Source organism: Piliocolobus tephrosceles, chromosome 18 (assembly GCF_002776525.5).
Source record: "Piliocolobus tephrosceles isolate RC106 chromosome 18, ASM277652v3, whole genome shotgun sequence".
Taxonomy (NCBI): Eukaryota; Metazoa; Chordata; class Mammalia; order Primates; family Cercopithecidae; genus Piliocolobus; species Piliocolobus tephrosceles.
The window spans coordinates 15,867,009-15,889,865 of record NC_045451.1 but is presented as its reverse complement, the minus strand read 5'-3'; the positions used below and the strand labels follow the sequence as shown (position 1 = coordinate 15,889,865).

Sequence of the window (22,857 nt, the reverse complement as noted above, 5' to 3'; positions counted from 1 at the left end):
TTTTTAAGTGATATCTTTTGACGCCCATCTACTGCCTGAGTAATAATCAACAAATTTATATTCTACCTTCTAATTTCTTGCTAGCATTTCCTCTCACGTTTTTTGTCATTTTTTTTTAACTTTGGCAGCACATATAAAACATAAAACATGTATATATTACTTTCCTACTCTTATTCATGTGTTTGCTTTAGTCTTAGAGCTATAATAAAATATATTTGTGCTATCAGTCTTTTGCTAAAGTTTCTTCAATTTTTTTTTTTTTTTTTTTTTGTTACTGGATGCTGCTCATCCTCTGGTAGATTTCTCAAGAAGGGCTAACAAGTACAATGTTCTCTAAGTTCTTGACTGTTTAACGCAGTTTCTTTATGGTCATGAAAGACCATTCATGAAAGAGTACTTTTTGGTATATAAAATTCTTGGTTTGAATTGAATTGAATTGGTTTGAATATCTTTATTGCTCCACTGGTTTGTATGTTGTTCTCAAGAAGTCTGATGTTAACTTGCTTTCTTTACTTTATATTGACTTGATTCTCTCTCATTCTCTTTCTCTCTTGTCCTTTCCCTCTTTTTCTCTTCTCTGCAGATGTTAAGACTGATTTTCCACAATATGTCTTAGACTTCATCATTCAGGGTCAATTTTCCTAGGTACATTGTAGGCCATTTCAATACACAGGTTTGGGATTTGTTTTATTTTTGAAATATTTTCTTGGATTGTAGCTTTAAATATCATTTCTACTCCACTGTTTTATTTCTGTACTTCAGAGACTATGGTTACACATATTTAGATTTATTTGCCTGTCTTTATTTCGTTCTTTTATCCTTTTTCTGTTCTTTATTTTGTTTTTGTTCTCTAGGCTATTTTTTATTTCTCTTCTCTGTGTTCTTTATTGTACTTTCTCCTGTAGGCAACTGGTTGTCTAGGCCCATTTCTGAGATGATTTTGTTATTTCTATTATTTCTATTTAATTCAGACATATCTCATTACGGTACTTTCTTTCTGTGGTTGTTTTGTCATTCTTATATGTTCTGAGTTTTTAAAATTATGACTTGAAGCATTCTTCATGTTCACAATCTCTTTCCAAACAATATTTAATTTATAAGGTAGTGTTACACTGCAGCTTTATTCTCCCTCATGATTGATTTCTTGGGTAGTATCTCCATGAGCTAAAAGTTTTAATTTTCACCATTTTCTTTGAATAGTAATTTTACATATTTGTTGGGTACTTTTTCTTGTTCATACTGAAATGTGCAGGATTTTTGGACTAAAGACAGGCAACTTTATGAAGAATTGGGTGCCATACTCTGTTTTCTTGGTGCAAGAGTGCCCTCTTCTGTCGGTACAGTTAAGTGCAGTTTTAAAATGATGCCTTACTGCTACGCTTGTTCATCTGAGTTTTGTGCAGAGAGATTTGAAAGTAGGTGTCCTCCATTACACTGAAGAATAGTTTCATCAGAGGCATAAATATTGGTAAAAAGAGGCCAAACAATTATTCAGAGATTTTATGATCATCTTTCTAGAAAATCAAAGCGAATAAGCTTATAATTTACCATAAAAGAATATTCTTCAAGATGGTTTGCTAGATATCCAAAAGCTTTTTTCTTATACTCCAGTAATAATTATTCACCAACACAATGCCTTATTCAATTCATAGCACTTAATTCTATTTGAGATTTTCTTGTTTTTGTTTATTTATTGTTTGTATCACCCCAATAGAATGTGCATTTAATGAAAGAATGGACCTTTTACACCTACATCTTATTCATTGCTTTACCTCAGTACCTAAAGCAATATCTGGCAAAGAGTATATGCTCAAGAAATACTTGTTGACTGACTGACTGAATGAATGAATGGAAAACCCAAAGACTGTATTCACAAGAATATAAAAATGATAAAATATCTATAAATAGATTGAACAAATTTATTTTTCTTGTGACGAATAGCACAAATATGGAAATATTAAAATGTATACATATAGCTCAATAAATTATCACAAATTGAACAATCAGGGAAACACCACCCAGATTGAAAAAATAGAACATTACCATTGCTCCAAAATTCCTCTTACATCCCTTTCTAATTATTACTGTCTTCATCCTCTTCGATATATAACCAATATGCTATCTTGCAGCACTAGACAGTTGACCCTCAAACAACATGAGTTTGAGCTGCATGGATCCACTTGTACTCAGAGTTTTCTCAATAAATACATTGGAAAATATTTCTTAATAAATATACTGGAAAAATCTTGCAGATTTTTCAAATCACAGATTTTTCAAATTGCTGTGTAGTCTAGAAATATCAAAAATACTAAGAAAAAGGATGTCACAAATGCATAAAGTATATGTAGGTACTAGTCTATTTTATCATTTACTCCCATAAAATATGTACAAATCTATTATAAAAAGTTAAAATGTCTCAAAACTTATGCACATGAATACTTACAGATGGTCATGCATGGTGCTATTTGCAGTTAAGAGAAACGTGAACAAAAGTAAAGATGTAGTGTTAAGTCATAACTGCATAAATTAACTACAGTACATAGTGTATTACTGTAATAATATTGTAGCCAACTCCTATTGCTATTACAGTGAGCTCCAGTGTTGCAAGTATCTGCTTGAAAGAGTGTGAGGACAATGATCTCTGCGTGAGCAGCTCATCTGTCCAGTAAGTTGTGTATCACAATAAAAAGTGATCTCTCACAGTTCTTGCGTATTTTTCATCATGTTTAGTGCAATACCATACAACTTGAATAACATCATGGGACCTATACGAAGTGCCACCAGCAATGCTTAAAGTGTGTCCAAGAAACAGAGAAAAGTCATGATGTTGCAAGAAAAAGTTGAATTGCTTGATACCTCTTGTAGATTGAGGTCTGCAGTTGCATTTTCCTACCATTTCAAGATAAATGAACCCAGCATCAGTACCATTGTAGAAAAAGAAAAGGAAATGCATAAAGCTGTCTCTGCAGCTATAGCAACAGGTATGAAAACCTTGCACTTTTTGAGAAACACGTTTTCATCTTATATTGAAAATGTGGCTTTTATATAGGGGCAGAATTACTATAAGAAAGGCATACCTATAGACTCTAAGGTGATTAGAGAAAAACCGAAGTCATTGTATGACAAAGCAAGAGGAAGGTGCAGGATCTAAAGCTGGAGAATTTAATGCCAGTAAAGGATGGTTTGATTATTTTAGGAAAAGATTTGGCTTTAAAAATGTCAAGATAACATTTTTTTTGTTTTTATGACCAAGAGGCAGCAAATTCCCAGATGCCATTAAGAAAATAATTGAGGAGAAAGGATATCTATTTGACCATGTTTTTGAAGCAGATCAAAGTGCCCTATTCTGGAGGAAAAAAAGGCCACAAATGACATGTATTAGTAAGAAAGAGAAGCAGGCATCAGGACTTAAGGCAGGAAGGAATAAGCTAATGCTACTGTTTTGTACAAATACAGTTGTGTTATATAATCAAAATTGTCTTTATTGATAGCACTAATCTCCAACCCTTGAAGGGAAAAGATAAATACCAGCTGCCAGTCTTTTGGTTGCATGAATATGAGGATATGAGAGTCCTTTTTCTGGATTGATTAATCAATGGTTTGTCCCTGAAATCAGGAAGTGCTTTGCCAGAAAGGGACTGACTTTTACAACTCTTTTGCTATTGAACAATGCCCCTGGTCACCCAGAACCCCATTAGTTCAACATCGAAGACGTCGAAGTTGTCTCCTTGCCACGAAACAGTATCTCTAATTCAGCCTCTAAATCAGGGGGGCCATAAGGACCCCTGCTTACACACAGTACTCTATGGAAAGTATTGCCAATACTATAGAAGAGAACCCCAGTAGAAAGAACACCATGGAAATCTGGAAGGATTATACCACTGAAGATGACATCATTGTTATAGAAAAAGCCATGACAGCTGTCCAGCCAGAAACAGTAAATTCCTGCTGGAGAAAACTGCATCCAGATGTTGTGCATGACTTCAAAGGATTTATGACAGAACCGATCAAGGAAACTATGAAAAAGATTGTGGATGTGGCGCGTGCGCGCGCGCGCACACACACACACACACACACACACACACACAAAGGTAGGGGATGAAGGATTTCAAGATCTGGAACTTGGAGAAATTCAAGAGCAAATAGATTCCACACCACAGGAATTAACAGAAGACAATTTTGTGGAGATAGTACTTCTGAACCAGCTCCAGACGGTGAGAAAGAAGACATAAAAGAAGCAGTGCCAGAAAACAAATTGACATTAGACAATCTGACAGAGCGGTTCTGATTACTCAAGGCTGCTTTTAAATTCTGTTTTGACATGGACCCTTTGACGACACAGGCATTGAAGCTAAAGCAAATTATGGAAGCAGGATTGGTACCATGTGGAAACATCTTTAGAGAAAAGAAAAAGAAAAAAAAGTCAGAAATGATGATGTATTTCTATAAAGTTACACCAAGTCTATGCATCTGCTGCCTCCCATTCCGCCTTCTCCACCTCTTCTGCCTCTGCCACTTTTGAAACAGCCAGGCCAACCACTCCTCTTTCTTCTCCGCCTCAGCCCACTCAATGTGAAGATGATGGGGATGCACTTTACTGATGATCCACTTCCACTTAATGAATAGTAAATATATTTTCTCTTTTTTTATCTTCTTAATAATTACCTTTTCTCTAGCTTACTTTATTATAAGAATATGGTATGTAATACGTATAACATACAAAATGTGAGTTAATAGACTATGTTATTGGTAAATTTTCTGGTCAACAGTATGCTATCAGTCGTTAAGTTTTTGTGGAGCGAAAGATTATACGTTGGTAATCTTTGTCTTTGGTTGTAAACTAGGGGTGACTTTTTTGCCCTCTTTATGCTTCCTTTGTTTTCTACAAGTTTTGTATATTATGAACATGTATTCTTGTAATCAAGGACAAACATTTAATAGCTTTATTAAAATATTGTTGTGAAGGGTAAAAAATATATATATACACAAGCTGGGCACGGTGATACATGCATGTAGTCCCAGCTACATGGCACCGTGGAAGGATTGCTGGAAGCCAGGTGCCCAAATCCAGAATCTAACCTGGACAACATAGTGAGACCCTATCTCTAAAAAGAAAATTATAAAAATAAAAAATTATACCTGGATTTTCAACTGTGAGGGGTGTTGGCATCGCTACCCCTGTTGTTGTTCAGGGGTCAACTGAAGTTTAGTTTTGTCTGCTTTTGTGCTTTATATAAAAAGAATCATACAGTATGCATTCTTTTAGATTTGGCTTCTTTTGTTCAATATTGTTTGAGATATTTATCTGTTTTTTTTTTTTCCTGTAGCTTTAGTTCATTCATTGTCATTGCTGCGTAGGATTTCATTGTGTGAACATATAATTATTTACGTGTTATGCTGTTAATGTACATCAGTATTTGGCTATTATGAATGGGCACATGTCTCTTGGTGCCCATGAGCACACATTTATATTGGGTAAATATCTGGGGTGAAATTATTAGGTCATGAGGTGTATCTGTATATATCCAACTTTGGATATATATAGCTCTCTAACTTTGAAAGTGTTTTTTGATTAATAAAAGCTTTTAAATTTTGTGTTGTCCAGTTTACTAATTTTTACTATTATTGTAAACGCTTTTGTGTGTTTCAATTAGCTCTGTGATCCATTTAGAATGGAAATCTGTATATGGTGTGATGTAGTAGTTAAGATTCCTTTCTCCCCATGTGATTATCCAATGAACTCAACATAATTTATTGAAGAGACCTTTCTTTCTCCACTGCTCTGCAACAAACTTGAAAAAAATCAAAGTGCATACATGCATCAGTATTTTTCTGGGCTTCTGTTCTAATCTATCCTTTGCCAAAAGCCATGCTGACAATTAATAATAAATCTTGCTATCTGACAGAGCAGGTATTACCTCTTCCTCCTTCTCTTTCGACAGTGTCATGGCTGTTGTTAGCCCTTGGCTATTTCATATAAATTTGGAATCAGATGGCCAATTTTTTGAAAAATGAACTTCCTGAGATTTTGATTGAGATTGTAGTGATTAATTTTGAGAAAACTGACATCCTTAAAATATTGAGTCTTTCAAATCACAAATAAAATATACCCCTCCATTTACTCAGTCTTCTTAATTTCTCTAAGTTATGTTTAATCTTTTCCTATATGTAGTCTTAAACATCTTTCACATTTACTAGTTATGTGATGGTTTTTCATTATTTAAAAAAAATGGACATAAAATTATATGTATTTATTACATACAAGATGTTTTGAAGTATACAACATTGCATAATGACCAAATCTAGCTAATATTACCTCACATAGCTTATTATTATTATTATTTTTGAGATGGAGTCTGGCTCTGTTGCCCAGGCTGGAGTGCAGTGGCATGATCTTGGCTCACTGCAACCTCTGCCTCTTTGGTTCATGCAATTCTCCTGCCTCAGCCTCCTGAGTAGCTGGGATTATAGGTGCCTGCCACCAAGCCAGCTAATATATCGTATTTTCAGTAGAGATGGAGTTTCACTATGTTGGCCAGACTGGTCTCTAACTCCTGACCTCAGGGGATCTGCCTGCCTCGGCCTCCCAGAGTGCTGGATTACAGGTGTGAGCCACCATGCCCAGCCTCACATAGCTTTTTTATACTCTTTTACATTATATATATTCAAAACGTTTCTAACTGTATGTTGCTAGTGTATTAAAAACACATGAGCTTTTATATTGACCTTGTATTCAGCAATCTTGCTAAACTCACTTTTTAATTCTCATAACATTTGCCTCAATTCCTCTGTGAATGATTCTATTTTTCTTTTTAAATTATCTTACCTTTTAAATAATTATCTAATTAATCAGTTAATCAATTGCTTTATTGCACTTGCCAGGGTCTCTGGTTCAATTTTGAGTGGAAGCAGTGACGGTGAGCATACTTGTTTTGTTTTCCATCACAAAGAGAAAACTGGTTCTCTCTCTCTCCTTCGTCTCTCTCCCCATCATTTCTTTCTATTAACTATTGAAGGACATGGAAGATGATCATACTACTTGCTCATTATGTAAAGATGACAGTTTTTCCCATTTAACATATTAATTCTAAAGAGTCCCAATCTAAACCCCAAAAGTGTTTTTCATAGGTCTTGATAAACTAATTAAAAATTTTATCTAAAGAGAATATATGCAAGGTTGCAAATAAATTTTTAGACAGCAAAAATAATGAGGGCTTGGGCTAGGTATCAAAACACTTTTGTCATAGGTTTGGCACCCTAGCAGCAGAGCCAAAGACAGGGACTTTTCAGGTAATTTTGGCGGGGAGTGTCATGGGGAGGGTAATTTTGGCGGGGAGTGTCATGGGGAGGGTGCTTGTTTGAGAGAAGCAGAACAAGGCAAGGGGAAATGTTAATTAATCATGTGATTTCTGCTAAAGACTGGTTTCAGTCTAATCTTGTGGGGGAGGTCTGGAGGAGAAGTGGCACTATAAAGTTAGTCTTACCCAGGTGGCTGTCTTTTTTTTTTTTTGAGGTGGAGTTTCACTCTTGTTGCTCAGGCTGGAGTGCAATGGCGTGATCTCAGCTCACTCCAATGTCTACCTCCTGGGTTCAAGTGATTCTCTTGCCTCACCCTCCTGAGTAACTGGGGTTACAGACGTGCCACCACGCCCGGCTAATTTTTGTACTTTTAGTAGAGACAGGATTTCACCATGTTGGTCAGGCTGGTCTCGAACTCTTGACCTTAGGTGATCCACCTGCCTTGGCCTCCTTAAGTGCGGGGATTACAGGCATGAGCCACCGCGCCCAGCCAGGGGCTGTCTTTTAATGACCTTATGCCAGTGAGTCATGCCTGAAGTGCGCCCTGGTGAGGGGGATGGGGTGGTACCTGGCTTCCCAGGTAGGTAGCTCTCCTTTAGCCGAGAAAATTATAAGGCAAAACAGCAACTGGGTAACAGGCATGCTGGTAGGTTAAGGAAATCTGGTGGGAACATCGGCAGCATCCACTATGAGATTATATACTTGGACAAGAAAAATACTACATGTCAGTGTCAGTAATAGACACACAGAGGTTGGAACAAAACTGTGAGCTATGGAACAGGGTTGGGAACCTATCAATACTCTGCTTCAGGGGATAACTATTTCTTCTCACTTGTCAGCACAGAAATCATTTTTTAAATGGTTCTTGATCATCAACATATTCTACCTCTGGGGCAGTTTGGATCCTAGAAAGGAGAGATGGATAAAACAGAACAGGGAGGAGTCCTGTGATAAGAGGTTGGGAAGGCATTGAAAATTAGGTTTAGAGAGAATAAGGATGAGAATCTGTCACCAGATGGAGGTACTTCAGTGTTAAACAAGTGCAATTCCTGGTGTGAGCGGGCTACTCTAAGAGAGGGAAGGTGAAGGTCCGAGAAGTGAGAGGCGCTGGTAACAGGAAGGTGAAGGTGTGCAGGGTGGCAGTAGCAGCTGTGGACAGGAAGACCACATGCAGAGTCCTGGAGGGGCCCGTGGCTGGGAACAGAGCAGCACGGCACGATGGTCTAAGTTTCCAAAGGGGAACATTGGAGGTGACTGAAGGAAGAAAGACTTGGAAGAAGAGGGAGTGCGAGGGAGAATAGGAATGGTGACTTTGCTTTCCCAAGATATGAGTGGCCATTCCCAGAAGACTATGGGATGTAGTAGTCCTCAGGAAAAGCCAGGTTTCCTGGTGAAAGCAGGTGGTAGAAAAAAAGCTTTAGCAAAAAGCAGAAGGTCTGTGGAAATGGCTGGGCAATAGAACAGAAAGTCTAGGGGCCACAGAGAAAGAAATGAGAAGATATAAACTGACAGGGATATTAAAACATAAAGCATTATGGCTGACTCAGAGATTTTATGCCATTTAAAAAAAACGAACATTTCCATTTCACTGGCATCCTGGGTTAACTGTTAATTCTTTCTAAACCTTACTCAATTTGCAAGATTCTCAGTGCCCATTAAAAAGCAAATCAATTAAACGTGGCTTTGAGTTTGCTTAAAGAGTAGCAATTAAAATATTTTGAAAAAAGTAAATTGTGAGTATGGAGATTGGAACACACATGACCCATATGCCCTTTGAGCCTGTGTATCTAGGAGGTGTTCTTCTAGGCAGAAGGAAGAGTTAAGACGCCCTTCTAGGAGCTGCTGCCCAGCAACGATGGCAAATCTCCAAGCCCTTTACTGAAGATTAAAGCTGAGACTAATCTAAGCACAGTTTCTTTTAATGAACTGGTAGGGCCAGTAGAAATGCTGCAGGGTTGGCAGGAAAAACTGGAATCTGGGGGTGTAATTTCCTGTTGAGGTTTTTTGGTAGTGTTGTTTTCCTGAAATCAGTGAGGGTATTGAGGGCTTATGAATTATTAGCGTTAGAGACAGTAGCTGGTACATAATAGACTTGATAAATGTTTATTGAATGAATTAAAATGAGATATTTTATAATTAATGGATGGAATAATTGAGAATAAGAATAGGTGTGTGTGCGCGTGCGCGTGCGCGTGCTCTCTTGCTTGTATGTGGCTGCCTACCCGAACTTTTCTTCTTCCTGTTTCTTGTTCTTTTCTAGCAAGATAGTTTTCTTTCATTTTCTTCCTGGCATTTGGCACTCCTAAATAATGCAACTGCAAAAATAACTCTGTTACAGAGAATGACTTGTCAGGACACAGCTCTGTCCATCCGTGGTAAGTAAAGTATGCGTTTAATGTATGTCTTCATCAGGCTATATACCTTTGGTTCCCAGCGTTGGTTGTACGCTGTAATCACCTGGGGTGATAAAAATTCTGATGCCTGGTTTCCACCCGAGAGATGCTGACTCAGTTCGTCTGGGGTGGGGCTTGAGCATAGACTTTTTTAAAGTTCCAAGGAGATTTTAAGGTGCACTCAAGGTGGAAAACCACTGCTGAAGCAGATGTGGAGAACTATAAATTAAGAATCCCAGCTACTTAACTGACATATGCTTCCAAGTTCCTTGCCCAGCCACTACTGTCTCTCCAAAAACCCGAGGTAAGTTCTTATTTTGGCTCTAAGTTAAGACCTCTGTATTTTGAGAACAATGATGTTTGTTGTTTGAAAGGATTACTTGTATTGTGCATGGACTTTCTGGAGGTAGTTTTATTTAATTCAGTTCCTACATGGCGACGACAATGTATCATCTTTGACAGTAAATTAATCCATTTTATTTATTAGTTAACCTGTAAAGAATCCCTGCAAGGAAACCCGAGGTTGAAATGGAAGCTTTGATATCGATGTGGGATGCCTTAGCAGGGATGGGCCCTTGAGGGCAAAAGGCCCCAAAGTATGTGGGGCTTTAAAAATCTTTAGTTTTCGTTAATCTTATTTTTGTTTTAGGATTTCCCCTAAAGCCTTTACTTACTAGTTATTAAGTAGCTGATAATAAAACAAACATAAAAACAGTTCTACCTATTTATTTTTGGCAAACATTAATTGCTCTTTAAAAATTATTTTTGTGAAATGACAAAAGTAATGCAAGCTCATGTACAAGCCTAAAATGATACAGAACAGTATAAAAAAAGAAAACCCTTTCATCTCCACCTAATAATTCATGACCAGAGATATGTGGTTTCTGCTTCAGAAAAATTCAGCCCAGAGTCAAGTTTTTATGCAGTTAGGGAAAGGGGTTTAAGAGATTTAATCAATCCTGTCACTCTCTGGGCTGAATTTTGAATCCATTGAGAAATAGTATCAGATAAGGATTCAAGTCTTGGCTTTATTATCGCTAAGGGTGGATCAGAGAGCACTGCTTGAACTTGAGGCCCATGGAGATTCTTGTGCCTACCCCCCTGCCTTATCATGGGCCCCACATCTGGACAAACTGGCCTTGCCTGGACAAGGGCTGGGTCTACCTGGGGAAGCTTTCATGAAGAGGAGGCTGTGGGGAGGTAGAGGCAGGCAGGTTCAGACAGAGAACAAGAGAATAAAGTCATTAAAACATGAACCCTGCTCCCCGGGGCAATAAGAACTGAGCACCACCAGATGATGGAAGACTCCAGCGGATTGATTGATGTCTCCCGGCAAGAGAAGGCCAAGAGAGGATGTGAGAAGCAGGCAGCAGCGACCTTTCACCAAGAGGGTGGAAATCCCTATATTCTGTATCAATGCAAGAAGAGGAATGGAAGCAGGAAGGGTTCCCCTGACACAGAGTAATTCAAATGTCCAGTTTTGATTGTTGTTCTTGCTGTTCTAGATACCGCTAAATCATCATGGATACACTCGGCGCCATTAGCACTCGATTTGGGTTTGATCTTTTCAAAGAGCTGAAGAAAACAAATGATGGCAACATCTTCTTTTCCCCTGTGGGTCTCTTGACTGCCATTGGCATGCTCCTGCTGGGCACCCGAGGAGCCACCGCTTCCCAGTTGGAGGAGGTTGGGCACAGTTGGGGGGCTGCCGTGTTTTCCATGCACAAATTCATTCTGGGGGTTGGTCAGCCCTCTTGCATTATCTTAAAAATATGCTCATGGTGGACCAGGAAACAAAGACTTTCAAGACAGGGAGCAATTTCAGGTCTATCAGGAAAGCCCTCTTCCCTTTCCAAATACCATCTCCCCACCTGCTGCCAGAAGCTTGAATTGTTTTGAGTAGGGACTGGTTGAGTGACCTTGTCTAAAGCCATTGCACTCATAATTAAGACAGAGCATGAAAAGCACTTATGGAAAAAGTGACATAATCCCCACAAGGGTAAAAATGATACATCCAAGATGAACACAGGAACACATAAGCCAATACAAGCTCCTTAGAAAAAAAACAGAGGTATTTTTTAGTAGAGACGGACTTTCACCATGTTGGCCGGGCTAGTTTCGAACTCCTGACCTCAGGTGATCTACACGCCTTGCCTCCCAAAGTGCTGGGATTACAGGCATGAGCTTAGCCGGGTGTGGTGGCGGTTGCTTATAATCCCAGCTGCTCAGGAGGCTGAGGCAGAAGAATCACCTGAACCCAGGGGACAGAGGTTTCAGACAGCCAAGATCATGCCGCTTCACTCCAGCCTGGGCAAAAGTGCGAAACTCCGTCACAAAAAAAAAAAGGAAGGAAGGAAGGAAGGAAGGAAGGAAGGAAGGAAGGAAGGAAGGAAGGAAGGAAGGGAGGGAGGGAGGGAGGAAATCAGAGGTAAACACAGACCTTTTCATGATTTTGCAAGGAGAGAAGGACACCTCATATACCACCGAGGTTTCTTTCACAAGCGTCCACTCTCCCCTAGACTGATTCTGTGTGAGGTTTTCTCTTCTCTGAGCACCACAGTAATATTTTCTATCTCTTCCAGGTATTTCACTCTGAAAAAGGCATGAAGAGCTCAAGAACAAAGGCTGAAGAAAACGAGGTGGTGAGAATAAAGGCTGAAGGAAAAGAGGTGGGGACACGTGTTTTACAAACTTCAATAGAGTTGCATTTTAGGTATGGGCTCTCTGGGGAAAAGGGCTGAGAAAGGCATGAAAGCAATATTATTTCTTTATTATTAACCAATAATAATCATGGTATTATTATTGTTGTAAGGATTATACAGTAGTAATAACCCTTTAGTATTGAGAAGAGACCTTAGGTGTAATGGACAACACCGCTATGATAGAACTGGTAAGGCTAATAGATTGAAAAGTTCCCATAGCAGAGTGGATGGGTTTTGGAGTTAAACAGACTTAGGTTCAAGTCCTGGCTCAGTCACTTAAGAGCGATGCTACTTTGGGCAAGCTATTTGTCTTCTTTCAGCCTCTATAAAGTGTCCAGTAGGGGCATCTGGTAACTGAGCCAGCGGTGGTGGCAGTAGCAGCAGTAGGTGATATTATTACTAAACTCCACTCATATTTTTAACCCCGTGCTGATATTGTATTTAAAAAGTTAGTACAGGCCCAATGACTTCCTGAGGTCTTTTCTAGCTCCAGTGTTCCTGTATTCCCCACCCAAAGGAGAGTCTACTCAAACATGGGAAAGGAATAAGCCCGTTAGGTCAGGACTAGGATCAGATGTTAGCAGTCCCAGGAAGGGCACAGCTGCTCTGACAGTAGTCATAGTGCAATTCCAGACCCTCCTAAAACCATGGCTCAGATCACCCAGCAATATGAGCTGCTCATTTCACAACCCCAAAAGGCTAGGTCATGTGGGTGGCTCAGTTGCACCTGTAGAGAGTTAGGCTTCCTTTCAGGGTTTGCGCAACCAAGTTGGGTCACATGGCCACTGCAATGTCCCCTCAATTGAGGAGTGCAGTTGTCTTCAGAACACATTCTTTCTCAACCATGATAGCCCATGTAGAACCTTTGTGCAAATTAGAAAACAGCTCATTCTTTGGGATAGCTGCCCTACTCCTATGTAAAGGGCTGGATGACTCGGCTGGGAACTGAATTTCAGCTTTGTGTAAGGCACAGCTTACACATACACGCTGTCTAGCAGCTTTGCCCATTCCCCAACATTTTCCTGGGAGCCACAGAGGTATGAGAGAATAGAATTACTGACTGAAAGGATATTAGGACTGGAATACATCTTAAAGGTCATCTACTCCAATCTCCTCATTTAATAATTTGTCCAGAGACTGACTTGTCAGGTGCGCATTTGATTATTACATAAATTCAGAGTATTCTCAATCTTGCTTTTAAAAAATGCTGGTAAAATCTCAAGACATATATACAAAAGGTATAAGGAAAAATGCAATAAACACCCTTTAACTCCTCTTTTCAGTATATGAAATAAACCGTTATCAAATCGCTGATGCCCCTTAGGCTGATGTATAATACCTTCGTTGAGCACACCCCCATCCTCTCCTGAGAGAGGAAGTCCCACTATTGTGGATTAGGTGTTTATGATTCTTATGTATTTATTATTTTATTACATACCATATATTTTTGTCATTATTCTTTGGAACTTGGTTATTTTTGGCTTAACATTGTGTTTATAAGATTCATCTATTTTAAGTGGATACTTATAGCCCTATTTGATTCATTTTTATAGCTATTTCCTCATTTATTCTGTTGATGGGGCCTTCCTTCCTTCCTTCCTTCCTTCCTTCCTTCCTTCCTTCTACAAACAATGCAAAAATGACCCTTCTAATACAAGCCTTCTAATTTGCCTGGGTGAGAGTTTATTTAGTCCCCAGCTATCCAGTATGGTAGCCACTCAAGTGGCTATTGAACACTTGAAATAGATCTAATTTGAATTGAGATGTGCTATAGGTGTAAAATGCATATTGTATTTCAAGAACTTAGTATGAGAAAATAATACAAAATATTAATTTCAATATATTATTTTTGCTGAAATATATATTATATATATATAATTAATATTGATTGTATTGACATGTTGAAATAATGGCATTCCAGATATGTTGTTAAGGTAACATAGAATATGAAACCTTCAACCAGAAAGCTGATAGGTCCTACATAAAATATCCAGAAAACATTTTTTTTTCCCCTGGAGACAAGGATAAATCTCACTTCAGTCCAATGTGAAGTGACTCATACCATTAGGAGTCACTCTTCTTATTCACTCTGGAAAAAATTTCCAAACTTCAATAGATAAGAATTGTCTAGGGAAATCATTTACTTTCCTTGATGCTTAGAATCTTGTGAGGAGCTAAAAACAAGCTTATTTAACATTTAGTGAGCACTTTTATTTGAGACCAAAAAAACCCACAACTTGAGTTATAAAAGCAAGATCTGTGATGTTGGGCTGGCAGAGAAGGCTTCTCTCTGAGCTCAGATTGGTCATAACTTATATTTACCATATGACTTGGGTAAAGGCCACCTGGTATCCAGGGGCCACATCAAACACAGGGATCACCCTTGAGGCTGACAAACTGGGGGAGAGACCCAGCAGCCGCATCCTCTTAGGGGAGAATCTAGGCTTGCTTTTGCCAAGATAACCTGTTGAGATTTTGTTTTAATTTTCAAGATTGAGAAGACAGAAGCAATACATCAACAATTCCAAAAGTTTTTGACTGAAATAAGCAAACTCACTAATGATTATGAACTGAACATAGCCAACAGGCTGTTTGGAGAAAAAACATACCTCTTCCTTCAAGTAAGTTTGCTGTGCTTCCCGTATCTGTGAGTGGTATTCTGGAATGGCCAAAGGGCTCTAGTAAGACTGTGGGTCCTGAAGTCAGGCTGCCTGGCTCTGGTCACATCCCTGCAGTGCTTTTCCATCCTGATCTACAGATATTCAGAACTGCAGGGAGCTTCTTTATAGTCCTGGCAATCTGAGCCTGATTTTTGCCTCATCCCCAGATAAGCTGCATAAAAATGTGCATGCAGGTACTCAATGTGAGATGCCCAGGACCTTACAATTTCTCTTACTGTATTAGTCATCCCAATGTATACATAAATTTATTTAGAGATGTTGGCAATTGATCAATTGACTTTTTAACCTTTTTTTATTCCTTCCTTGTTTCTCCTAAAGAAATACTTAGATTATGTTGAAAAATATTATCATGCATCTCTGGAACCTGTTGATTTTGTAAATGCAGCAGATGAAAGTCGAAAGAAGATTAATTCCTGGGTTGAAAGCAAAACAAATGGTAGAGTATGGGTGGGTCATTCATTGCAAAAAACCAGAAACAAACAAACAAACAAAAAACGCTTCTTGACAATCTGCTGTGAGTGAAGCCCTGGACTTGTCACTGCATGAGGTGCCATGTAATGCACAAGCTTTGGGAAGGGACTTGAGATAGGTTTTGCAGGGTTGGAAGGGCAAGCCTGGGCCTAGGAAGTAGGGAGGGTACTGCAGATGGTAGAGCAATTTCAGCAAATGTGGAGAAGCCAAGGGGAGCCAGCGGGGGGACTGCATGAAGCCAAATGCATGGAAACGCTTGCTGGAGAACTGTTTACACAAAGCCATGGATTACAACATCTTGGGGGTCCTGAAAATGGGATGATGCCTGTCTTGGGTTTACATTCCTTCCTTTATATTGGAGCCTTTCTTCCTGAGTTTTTCTCTGTGTTAACTGAGAAACACGCAGCTCTCCCATCAAGACTTGTTCCCATCCACAGCTGGGGCCACCAGCTGGGTCTTCATCTTTACTTAAGCATTGTGCAGGGATAATGACAACCAGCAGCCCTCCCCACAGCAGAGGATTTGACAAGTTTCTTATCCCATTTTTCCTTTCTCATCCCCTAGTATGAGAAATCCACAGAGAAATGTTAATGTGGAAATTCACCTTGGGGAGCAATAGCTGATACTTTAGTGTTAGAGTTTCAGATTCCATTTTTATACCAATTATCAGAGACACCTTTGTTACTTAGAATGTGTTTTTTTCCCCTCATCCTTGGCCTGAAGAAAGGAAATAAAAGAAGCAGAAAAAATAGGATCTTTCAAAAAGTTGGTTGAACAGTATTTTTTAGAATTTATGTGGGATGGGCTGAACTCAGACAAAAATATCAACTCCTTCTCCAATATAATAAGTAATCCCTCAATCTCAGGCAGTAACTATATTGAATGGTAAGCATAATAGCTAACACAGAGTGCTTATTATGTGTGAGATGGTGTTCCAAGAGCTTTACATGTGTTGAATCATTTGCTCCTTTCAACAACCCTATGAGGCAGATTTTATTCCTATTTTACAGATGTGGAAACTGAGGCACAGAGAGTTTAAATCACTTGCCCAAGATTCCTCAGCTGATAAGAGGCAAACTGGATGCTAACAGAGGCATCTGACCCCAGAGTCCGGACTCTTAACCATGAACCTCAATTTATCCAGTGGGATAAATAGGCGATGGGCAAAATGAGAACCTCCTTGCCAATTCTGCCAGCGAACCCTTTGTCAGCAAGGCCCTCAGGTGCTGACCTGGCTGGTTTTTAATGATCAGTCAAGTCCATCTGCATCATATGTGTCATGCATATTACTTGTCATTTGGAAGATGGGCCAACCTTTTTCTGTTTCTTCATTTACAGAAAGAATCAAGGACTTGTTCCCAGATGGCTCTATTAGTAGCTCTACCAAGCTGGTGCTGGTGAACACAGTTTATTTTAAAGGGCAATGGGACAGGGAGTTTAAGAAAGAAAATACTAAGGAAGATAAATTTTGGATGAATAAGGTATGCTCCTTAATTTATTTTTGTGATATGCTTACACATGGAATATAAAATCTAAAGTCACGGCTGGGTGCAGTGGCTGACGCCTGTAATTCCAGCACTTTGGGAGGCCAAGGTGGGTGGATCACGAGGTCAAGGGATTGAAACTATCCTTGCCAACATGGTGAAACCCCGTATCTACTAAAAATAAAAAAATTAACTGGGGGTGGTGGTGCACGCTGGTAGTTCCAGCTACTTGAGAGGCTGAGGCAGGACAATTGCTTGAACCCGGGAGGCGGAGGTTGCAGTGAGCCAAGATCGCACCATTGCACTCCAGCCTGGTAACAGAGTGAGACTCCATCCCTCACCCCCCCAAAAAAACTAAAGTCATATTTGAGCAAATGCATACTGTTAGATAGTAAATACTCATTCTGAGACTCTGATATTGGGCTTTATTTTTGATTGAGCTAATTATTTTGATGAACTAACTTGGTTGCCTTAAAGCCTTTGGTCTTATGTCCTTTGATATTGTGTGCTCTGTTAATTTGTTGCAGAGCACAAGTAAATCTGTGCAGATGATGACACAGAGCCATTCCTTTAGCTTCACTTTCCTGGAGGACTTGCAGGCCAAAATTCTAGGGATTCCATATAAAAACAATGACCTGAGCATGTTTGTGCTTCTGCCCAACGACATCGATGGTCTGGAGAAGGTAAACGCTTACATCTCCTTATTCTTGCTTTCATCTCCTAAGGTTTTCTGTCCCAGGGCTTCTGAGTAGGAGCTGGTGGCCAGCAGTGTCAAATAGAAAGTGTTTCTCACTCTCCAGCAGCTATAGATGGATGTCTACTGGGGAGCATTAAATAGTACGGTCAGGTTTATTGAGAAAAACCAATCCAAGAATGTTTGGGATGAACTGAAATGAATAAGATTACATGGGAGTCATAAAGATCATCCACCATTCTGAGAAATGGTTGATATCTACGGACCCCTTTCCTGGAAAAAAAAAATCACATATGTGTATATACAACCAATTCTGCGCACTGTACAGTAGGCTCTTGGAGCTTTTGAATTTCTTTCTTACACTCTTAGTCTTAGAGCATTTGAATTTCTTTCTTACACCCTTACACCATTGATTTACTGTCACCCATTTTGCGGTTAAAAAAATTATGTGGCTAGTGTCCTGTATTTTGAAAATCAGGAGAGCTTTGTTTCAAATCCCTGTTTCTCTAGTGGCTTTCTGACCCTTGAAGCTTCTTAACTCCCTTGAACTTCAATACTTTCCCATCTCTAAAGAGGGCTCCATGGTGCTTAATGTGTAGCAGTGTTGGAATGATTATAGAATTGTAGACTAGAAGAGGTCTAAGACATAGAAAGCACTCGACAAATGATAACTGCTATCTTCTTATACTATCAGATGCTGTGCTGCTTCTGTGAAATATTGCTAGTAGCATTTTAAGTTGGAAAATATTTTGGGACAGCAAAATGGCAGTATGTCTGAGTGCTGTAAGGGTATTTATATTCTGATTCAAAAACCCCAGTTGTGGGAATTACCCTAAAGAAATAATGTAGAAGAAAAAAATTGCTTTTCTGAGTCAAATCAGTTATTTCGGTATTAAATACACTGGAATGCCTGGTTTGAAATTCATCATAATTATTATTTTTGTATCCCTAGTAACTATCAAATCTATCACAATGCCTGATACAGACTAAATGTTTGTAAAGTGCATGAATAGCTAAATCTTGGGAAAAATTTATCAACTTCATAATAATATTATCTAGCTGTTTGAAGACAGGAGAGATATGCAATGGTGTGAAAAAAGTTTACTTTTTATCAAATAAAATGGACATTCACTGTGATTGCAACTATGTAAATATATATGCATTCAAAGACTGGGGAGGTAGTTAAAATGAAATATATACTCGGTTGATAAAAGAAGAAATGACTTATTTTTAATCTTTAAAAATGTATTCAATGCTATGGTATTTCCACATATAAGCAGATAATTTACATAGAGAAATATAAGACAACCACCTGCAGTAGAAAGACAACAATCTGGTGAAATAAAATTTCCACTTTTAATATTACTAAAATTAATAACTTCTGACTGATACAAATCAGTGTTACACTGTTTTAGATTTTTATTGATAAGCATACCATTCTACTCTTCTTTTTTTGAAAATAGATAATAGATAAAATAAGTCCTGAGAAATTGGTAGAGTGGACTAGTCCAGGGCATATGGAAGAAAGAAGGGTGAATCTGCACTTGCCCCGGTTTGAGGTGGAGGACAGTTACGACCTTGAGGCGGTCCTGGCTGCCATGGGGATGAGCGATACCTTCAGTGAGCACAAAGCCGACTACTCGGGGACGTCCTCACTCTCCGGGTTGCAGGCCCAGAAGTTCCTGCACAGTTCCTTTGTGGCAGTAACTGAAGAAGGCACTGAGGCTGCAGCTGCCACCGGCATAGGCTTTACTGTCACATCCGCCCCAGGTCATGAAAATGTTCACTGCAATCATCCCTTCCTGTTCTTCATCAGGCACAATGAATCCAACAGCATCCTCTTCTTTGGCAGATTTTCTTCTCCTTAAGATGATCGTTGCCATGGCATTGCTGCTTTTAGTAAAAAAGCAACCACCAGTGTTATTCATACGATTATGAAAATCGTCCATTCTTTTAAATGTTGTCTCACTTGCATTTCCAGTCTTGGCCACCAAATCAATGATTTAATGACCCCAATAGTGTACGTGTTTGTAACCATCCTTGAAAGTGAAATATCCTTTTCTTTGTGCCATGCATAAGGTGAGTCAAACCAAACCTCATTGATAATCTCCCCTTGGTTTCTTTTGAAAGGAAATCGGTATCTTGTAGTTTTGTGCACTAAAGGAGAGAAAGTCTCTCCAGTAAAGAGTATGAACTAGTAATTTTGAGGAGGTCTCTCTAATTCTAGTATTTTTACATGTTATGATACACAAGTAAAATAAAACAATAGTTTACTCAGCTCATGTTACTATTCCCCAACAGATATTGTGGCAAATTGCACATAGGAAAGAAAATTTAGGAATACAGTAGCAAAACATAAATTAAAACTCAAATGCCAGGACAACATAAAACAATATACCAGATGGAGAGGACGTCCGTATTTTCATCTTCCATTCTAACATTATCCATTGTTAGATGCATAAGCATTTTGATATTGTGTAATAAATGTGGTATTTGAGAAGATAAATGATGTAGTTGATCAGTATTCCTCCTCTATCATCTTTTTAGACTTTATAAGGTAAATATTTGGAATAACTTTTAGAAGAGTTTCCTTTCTTTTTCTCCATTTACATTTTTCTGGTTATTTTTTGAGTGAGGTAGGAGTATTACTGAATGATATTTTCTGAAGATGCTTTATGAAAAGCTCTGAATCGATTCTTAATGCTCTTAATTATTGGCTTGTTTCACTTTTTTCCTCCAGTTTTTAACAAGGTCACATAACTGGCTTATTTTTTAACAGCTTTGTCAAACTACAATTTACATGCCATAAAATGTATACACTGTAAGTTTGTAATTCGTTGACTTTTAGTAAATTTCTAGAGTTATGCATCACCACAATCCAGTTTTAGAATATTTCCATGACCCTAAGAAGTTTTCTCATGCTTATTAATATTCCCAATCCTAGGCACCACTGAGTTGTTTTCTGTCTTTACAAGTTTTTCTTTCTACATCTTATGTAAATGGAATCATACTACACATAGTATTTTGTGTCTGGCGTCTTGTTGTTTTCTGACCTTCAAATAATAGCCATTCTGACTGGCATGAGGTGGTAGCTCACTGTGGTTTTGATTTGAATTTCTCTAATGACCAGTGATGATGAGCTTGCTTTCATGTTTGTTGGCTGCCTGTGTGTCTTCTTTTGAGAAGTGTCTGTTCATGTCCTTTGCCCACTTTTTAATGGGGTTGTTCTTTTTCTTGTAAATTTGTTTAAGTTCCGTGTAGGCTGTGGATATTAGACCTTTGTCAGATTGATAGATTGCAAAAATTTTCTCCCATTCTGCAGGCTGTCTGTCTGTAGGCTCTGATGATAGTTTCTTCTAACCCGTAATTAGATATGTGACTTGCAAATATTTTCTCCCAATCCAGAGATTGTCTCTTCACACTCAGAACCATTTCTCAAAAAGATGATTCTTTCTGCATTGAATTGTCTTTGTATCTTTATTAAAAATCAGTTGACAATAAATACAAGGATTTTTCTTATTAAGCTTATGCCTAGGTATTTTTTTTTTTTTTTTTGCTGTCATGAAAATACTTTTCATTTTCCAATTTTTTGTTTATATATATAAAGGTTATTAATTGTTGTAATTGTAGTTTTATAAGCTATTATCTTATAAAATTATTTTATTGCTTGTGTGGTGTTTTCATCAGTTATTTTGTGTTTTCCAGATATTTAATTATATCACAGTATATCAGATATAGCACACAAAATTTTCACATTGATTTTTATCTCTTCCCTTCTACTTCTAAGGCTCTACTTTCTTCCTCTTCTCTGATTGCATGGCTAATACCTCTAATAATATGGTAAATAGTAGTAAAGATAGTGGGCCTTCTTGTCTATATTCTGCATTAATGGTTCTCGTATTTCCCCATTAAATTAAAAAAAATATGCTGGCTTTCAGGTTGCGTATATAAATGTTCTCTTTAGTTCGGAAAGTATCCATGAACTCATGATGCATGTGTTTTTTTAACATTAATGGGAATTGATTTTTTAAAAAATGCTTATTGTGCATCTAAATAAATGATCATATATTCTCTTTGGCTCATTAATATGTATATTTGTTTTGTTGAGTCCATTTAAAATTCTATTCAACTTCTGACTATTTTGAGTATTCAGTTTACATTGGCATTAATTTGGAAAGTCCCCTTCCAGATAATTTCATCTAAAATTGTACCTATATTTTGTAAACTTCCTATTTGTTTGTTGGTTTTTCCCCAGGCTTTTCTGACATTTTTTATTCTAAAGACTTATAATTAATATTATAGAACTTTCTAACAATGAATTGATTCTAAAAACAGAGATTGTATGCACCCATGTGGCCATTGTTCATTTTTGTAATGTATTTTTGTGGTAATCAGTTTGTTTGATTTTTTCTTATCTCCATCTCTTCTTTGAAAGGGTTTAAGATGGCAAAATTTTTAAATTTACCTTTTTTAAGAGAACACATGAACATCATTTTCTAGTTTATATCATTCAATTTTTTTATCCTAAAATGATTGTGAGTTGTCACTGTTGATTTTCAGAAAATGAAATTCTCCAGTTTGTTTCTATTGAGGACAGTACAAAGTCTAAGCCATGGCCCTAAGAAAATTCCCAAGAAGTTCCCAAACTATTTTGAATAATAAAACTAACTTGAAGACATCAGTTCTCATTTTTCATGTTTCAACTGAGTACTCTTGTTAAAATCTCAGAGGGCAGTAGAGGAATACGCTAAGGTAGGAAGAGAGACTTTATTCTTTTTTTCTTCCTTTTCTTTTTTTTTTTTGAGACAGGGTCTTGCTGTGTTGCCCAGGCTGAAGCGCAGTGGCATGATCTTGGCTCACTGCAGCCTCAACTTCCCAGGCTTAAGCGATCCTCCTGCCTCAGCCTCTTAAGAAGCTGGTACTACAAGTGTGTGCCACCACGCCTGGCTAATTTTTGTACTTTTTGTAGAGATGAGGTCTCACTGTGTCATGCAGGCTGGTCTCAAATTTCTGGGCTCAAGTGATCTGCCCACCTTGGCCTCCCAAAGTGCTAGGATTACAGGCATGAGCCACTGTGCCCAGCTATATTCTGTTTTATTCCTGCTCCTATCTCTATCTCTAACCTCACTCCAG

General features: G+C 38.2%; 1 protein-coding gene across 6 annotated transcripts; it reads left to right on the top strand.

The window, feature by feature from the left end:
• The first annotated feature begins 9,845 nt into the window (after positions 1 to 9,845).
• On the top strand, positions 9,846 to 20,765 carry SERPINB13 (serpin family B member 13). Of its 6 annotated transcripts, none has more exons than XM_023195184.2 (8): positions 9,846 to 9,996; positions 11,198 to 11,378; positions 12,275 to 12,361; positions 14,887 to 15,015; positions 15,394 to 15,511; positions 16,885 to 17,027; positions 17,558 to 17,713; positions 19,188 to 20,765. In XM_023195184.2, exons 2-8 carry the CDS (start codon positions 11,214 to 11,216, stop codon positions 19,590 to 19,592), a joined length of 1,203 nt encoding a protein of 400 aa, XP_023050952.1. In that variant the 5' UTR covers positions 9,846 to 9,996; positions 11,198 to 11,213; the 3' UTR covers positions 19,593 to 20,765. The 6 variants fall into 6 exon arrangements, with proteins under 6 accessions (XP_023050952.1, XP_023050953.1, XP_023050954.1 ...); XM_023195185.3 differs by having other exon boundaries at positions 9,872 to 9,996; positions 12,275 to 12,334; XM_023195186.1 differs by lacking the exon at positions 9,846 to 9,996 and having other exon boundaries at positions 11,214 to 11,378; positions 12,275 to 12,331; positions 19,188 to 19,592.
• Positions 20,766 to 22,857: the final 2,092 nt, after the last annotated feature.

Coding starts and splice junctions, on each gene's coding strand:
- SERPINB13 (XM_023195184.2), top strand. CDS start 11,214: ATGGATACACTCGGCGCCATTAGCACTCGATTTGGGTTTGATCTTTTC. Junction 12,362..14,886: donor TAAAGGCTGAAGGAAAAGAG/GTGGGGACACGT, acceptor TTAATTTTCAAG/ATTGAGAAGACAGAAGCAAT. Junction 15,512..16,884: donor GGTTGAAAGCAAAACAAATG/GTAGAGTATGGG, acceptor CTTCATTTACAG/AAAGAATCAAGGACTTGTTC.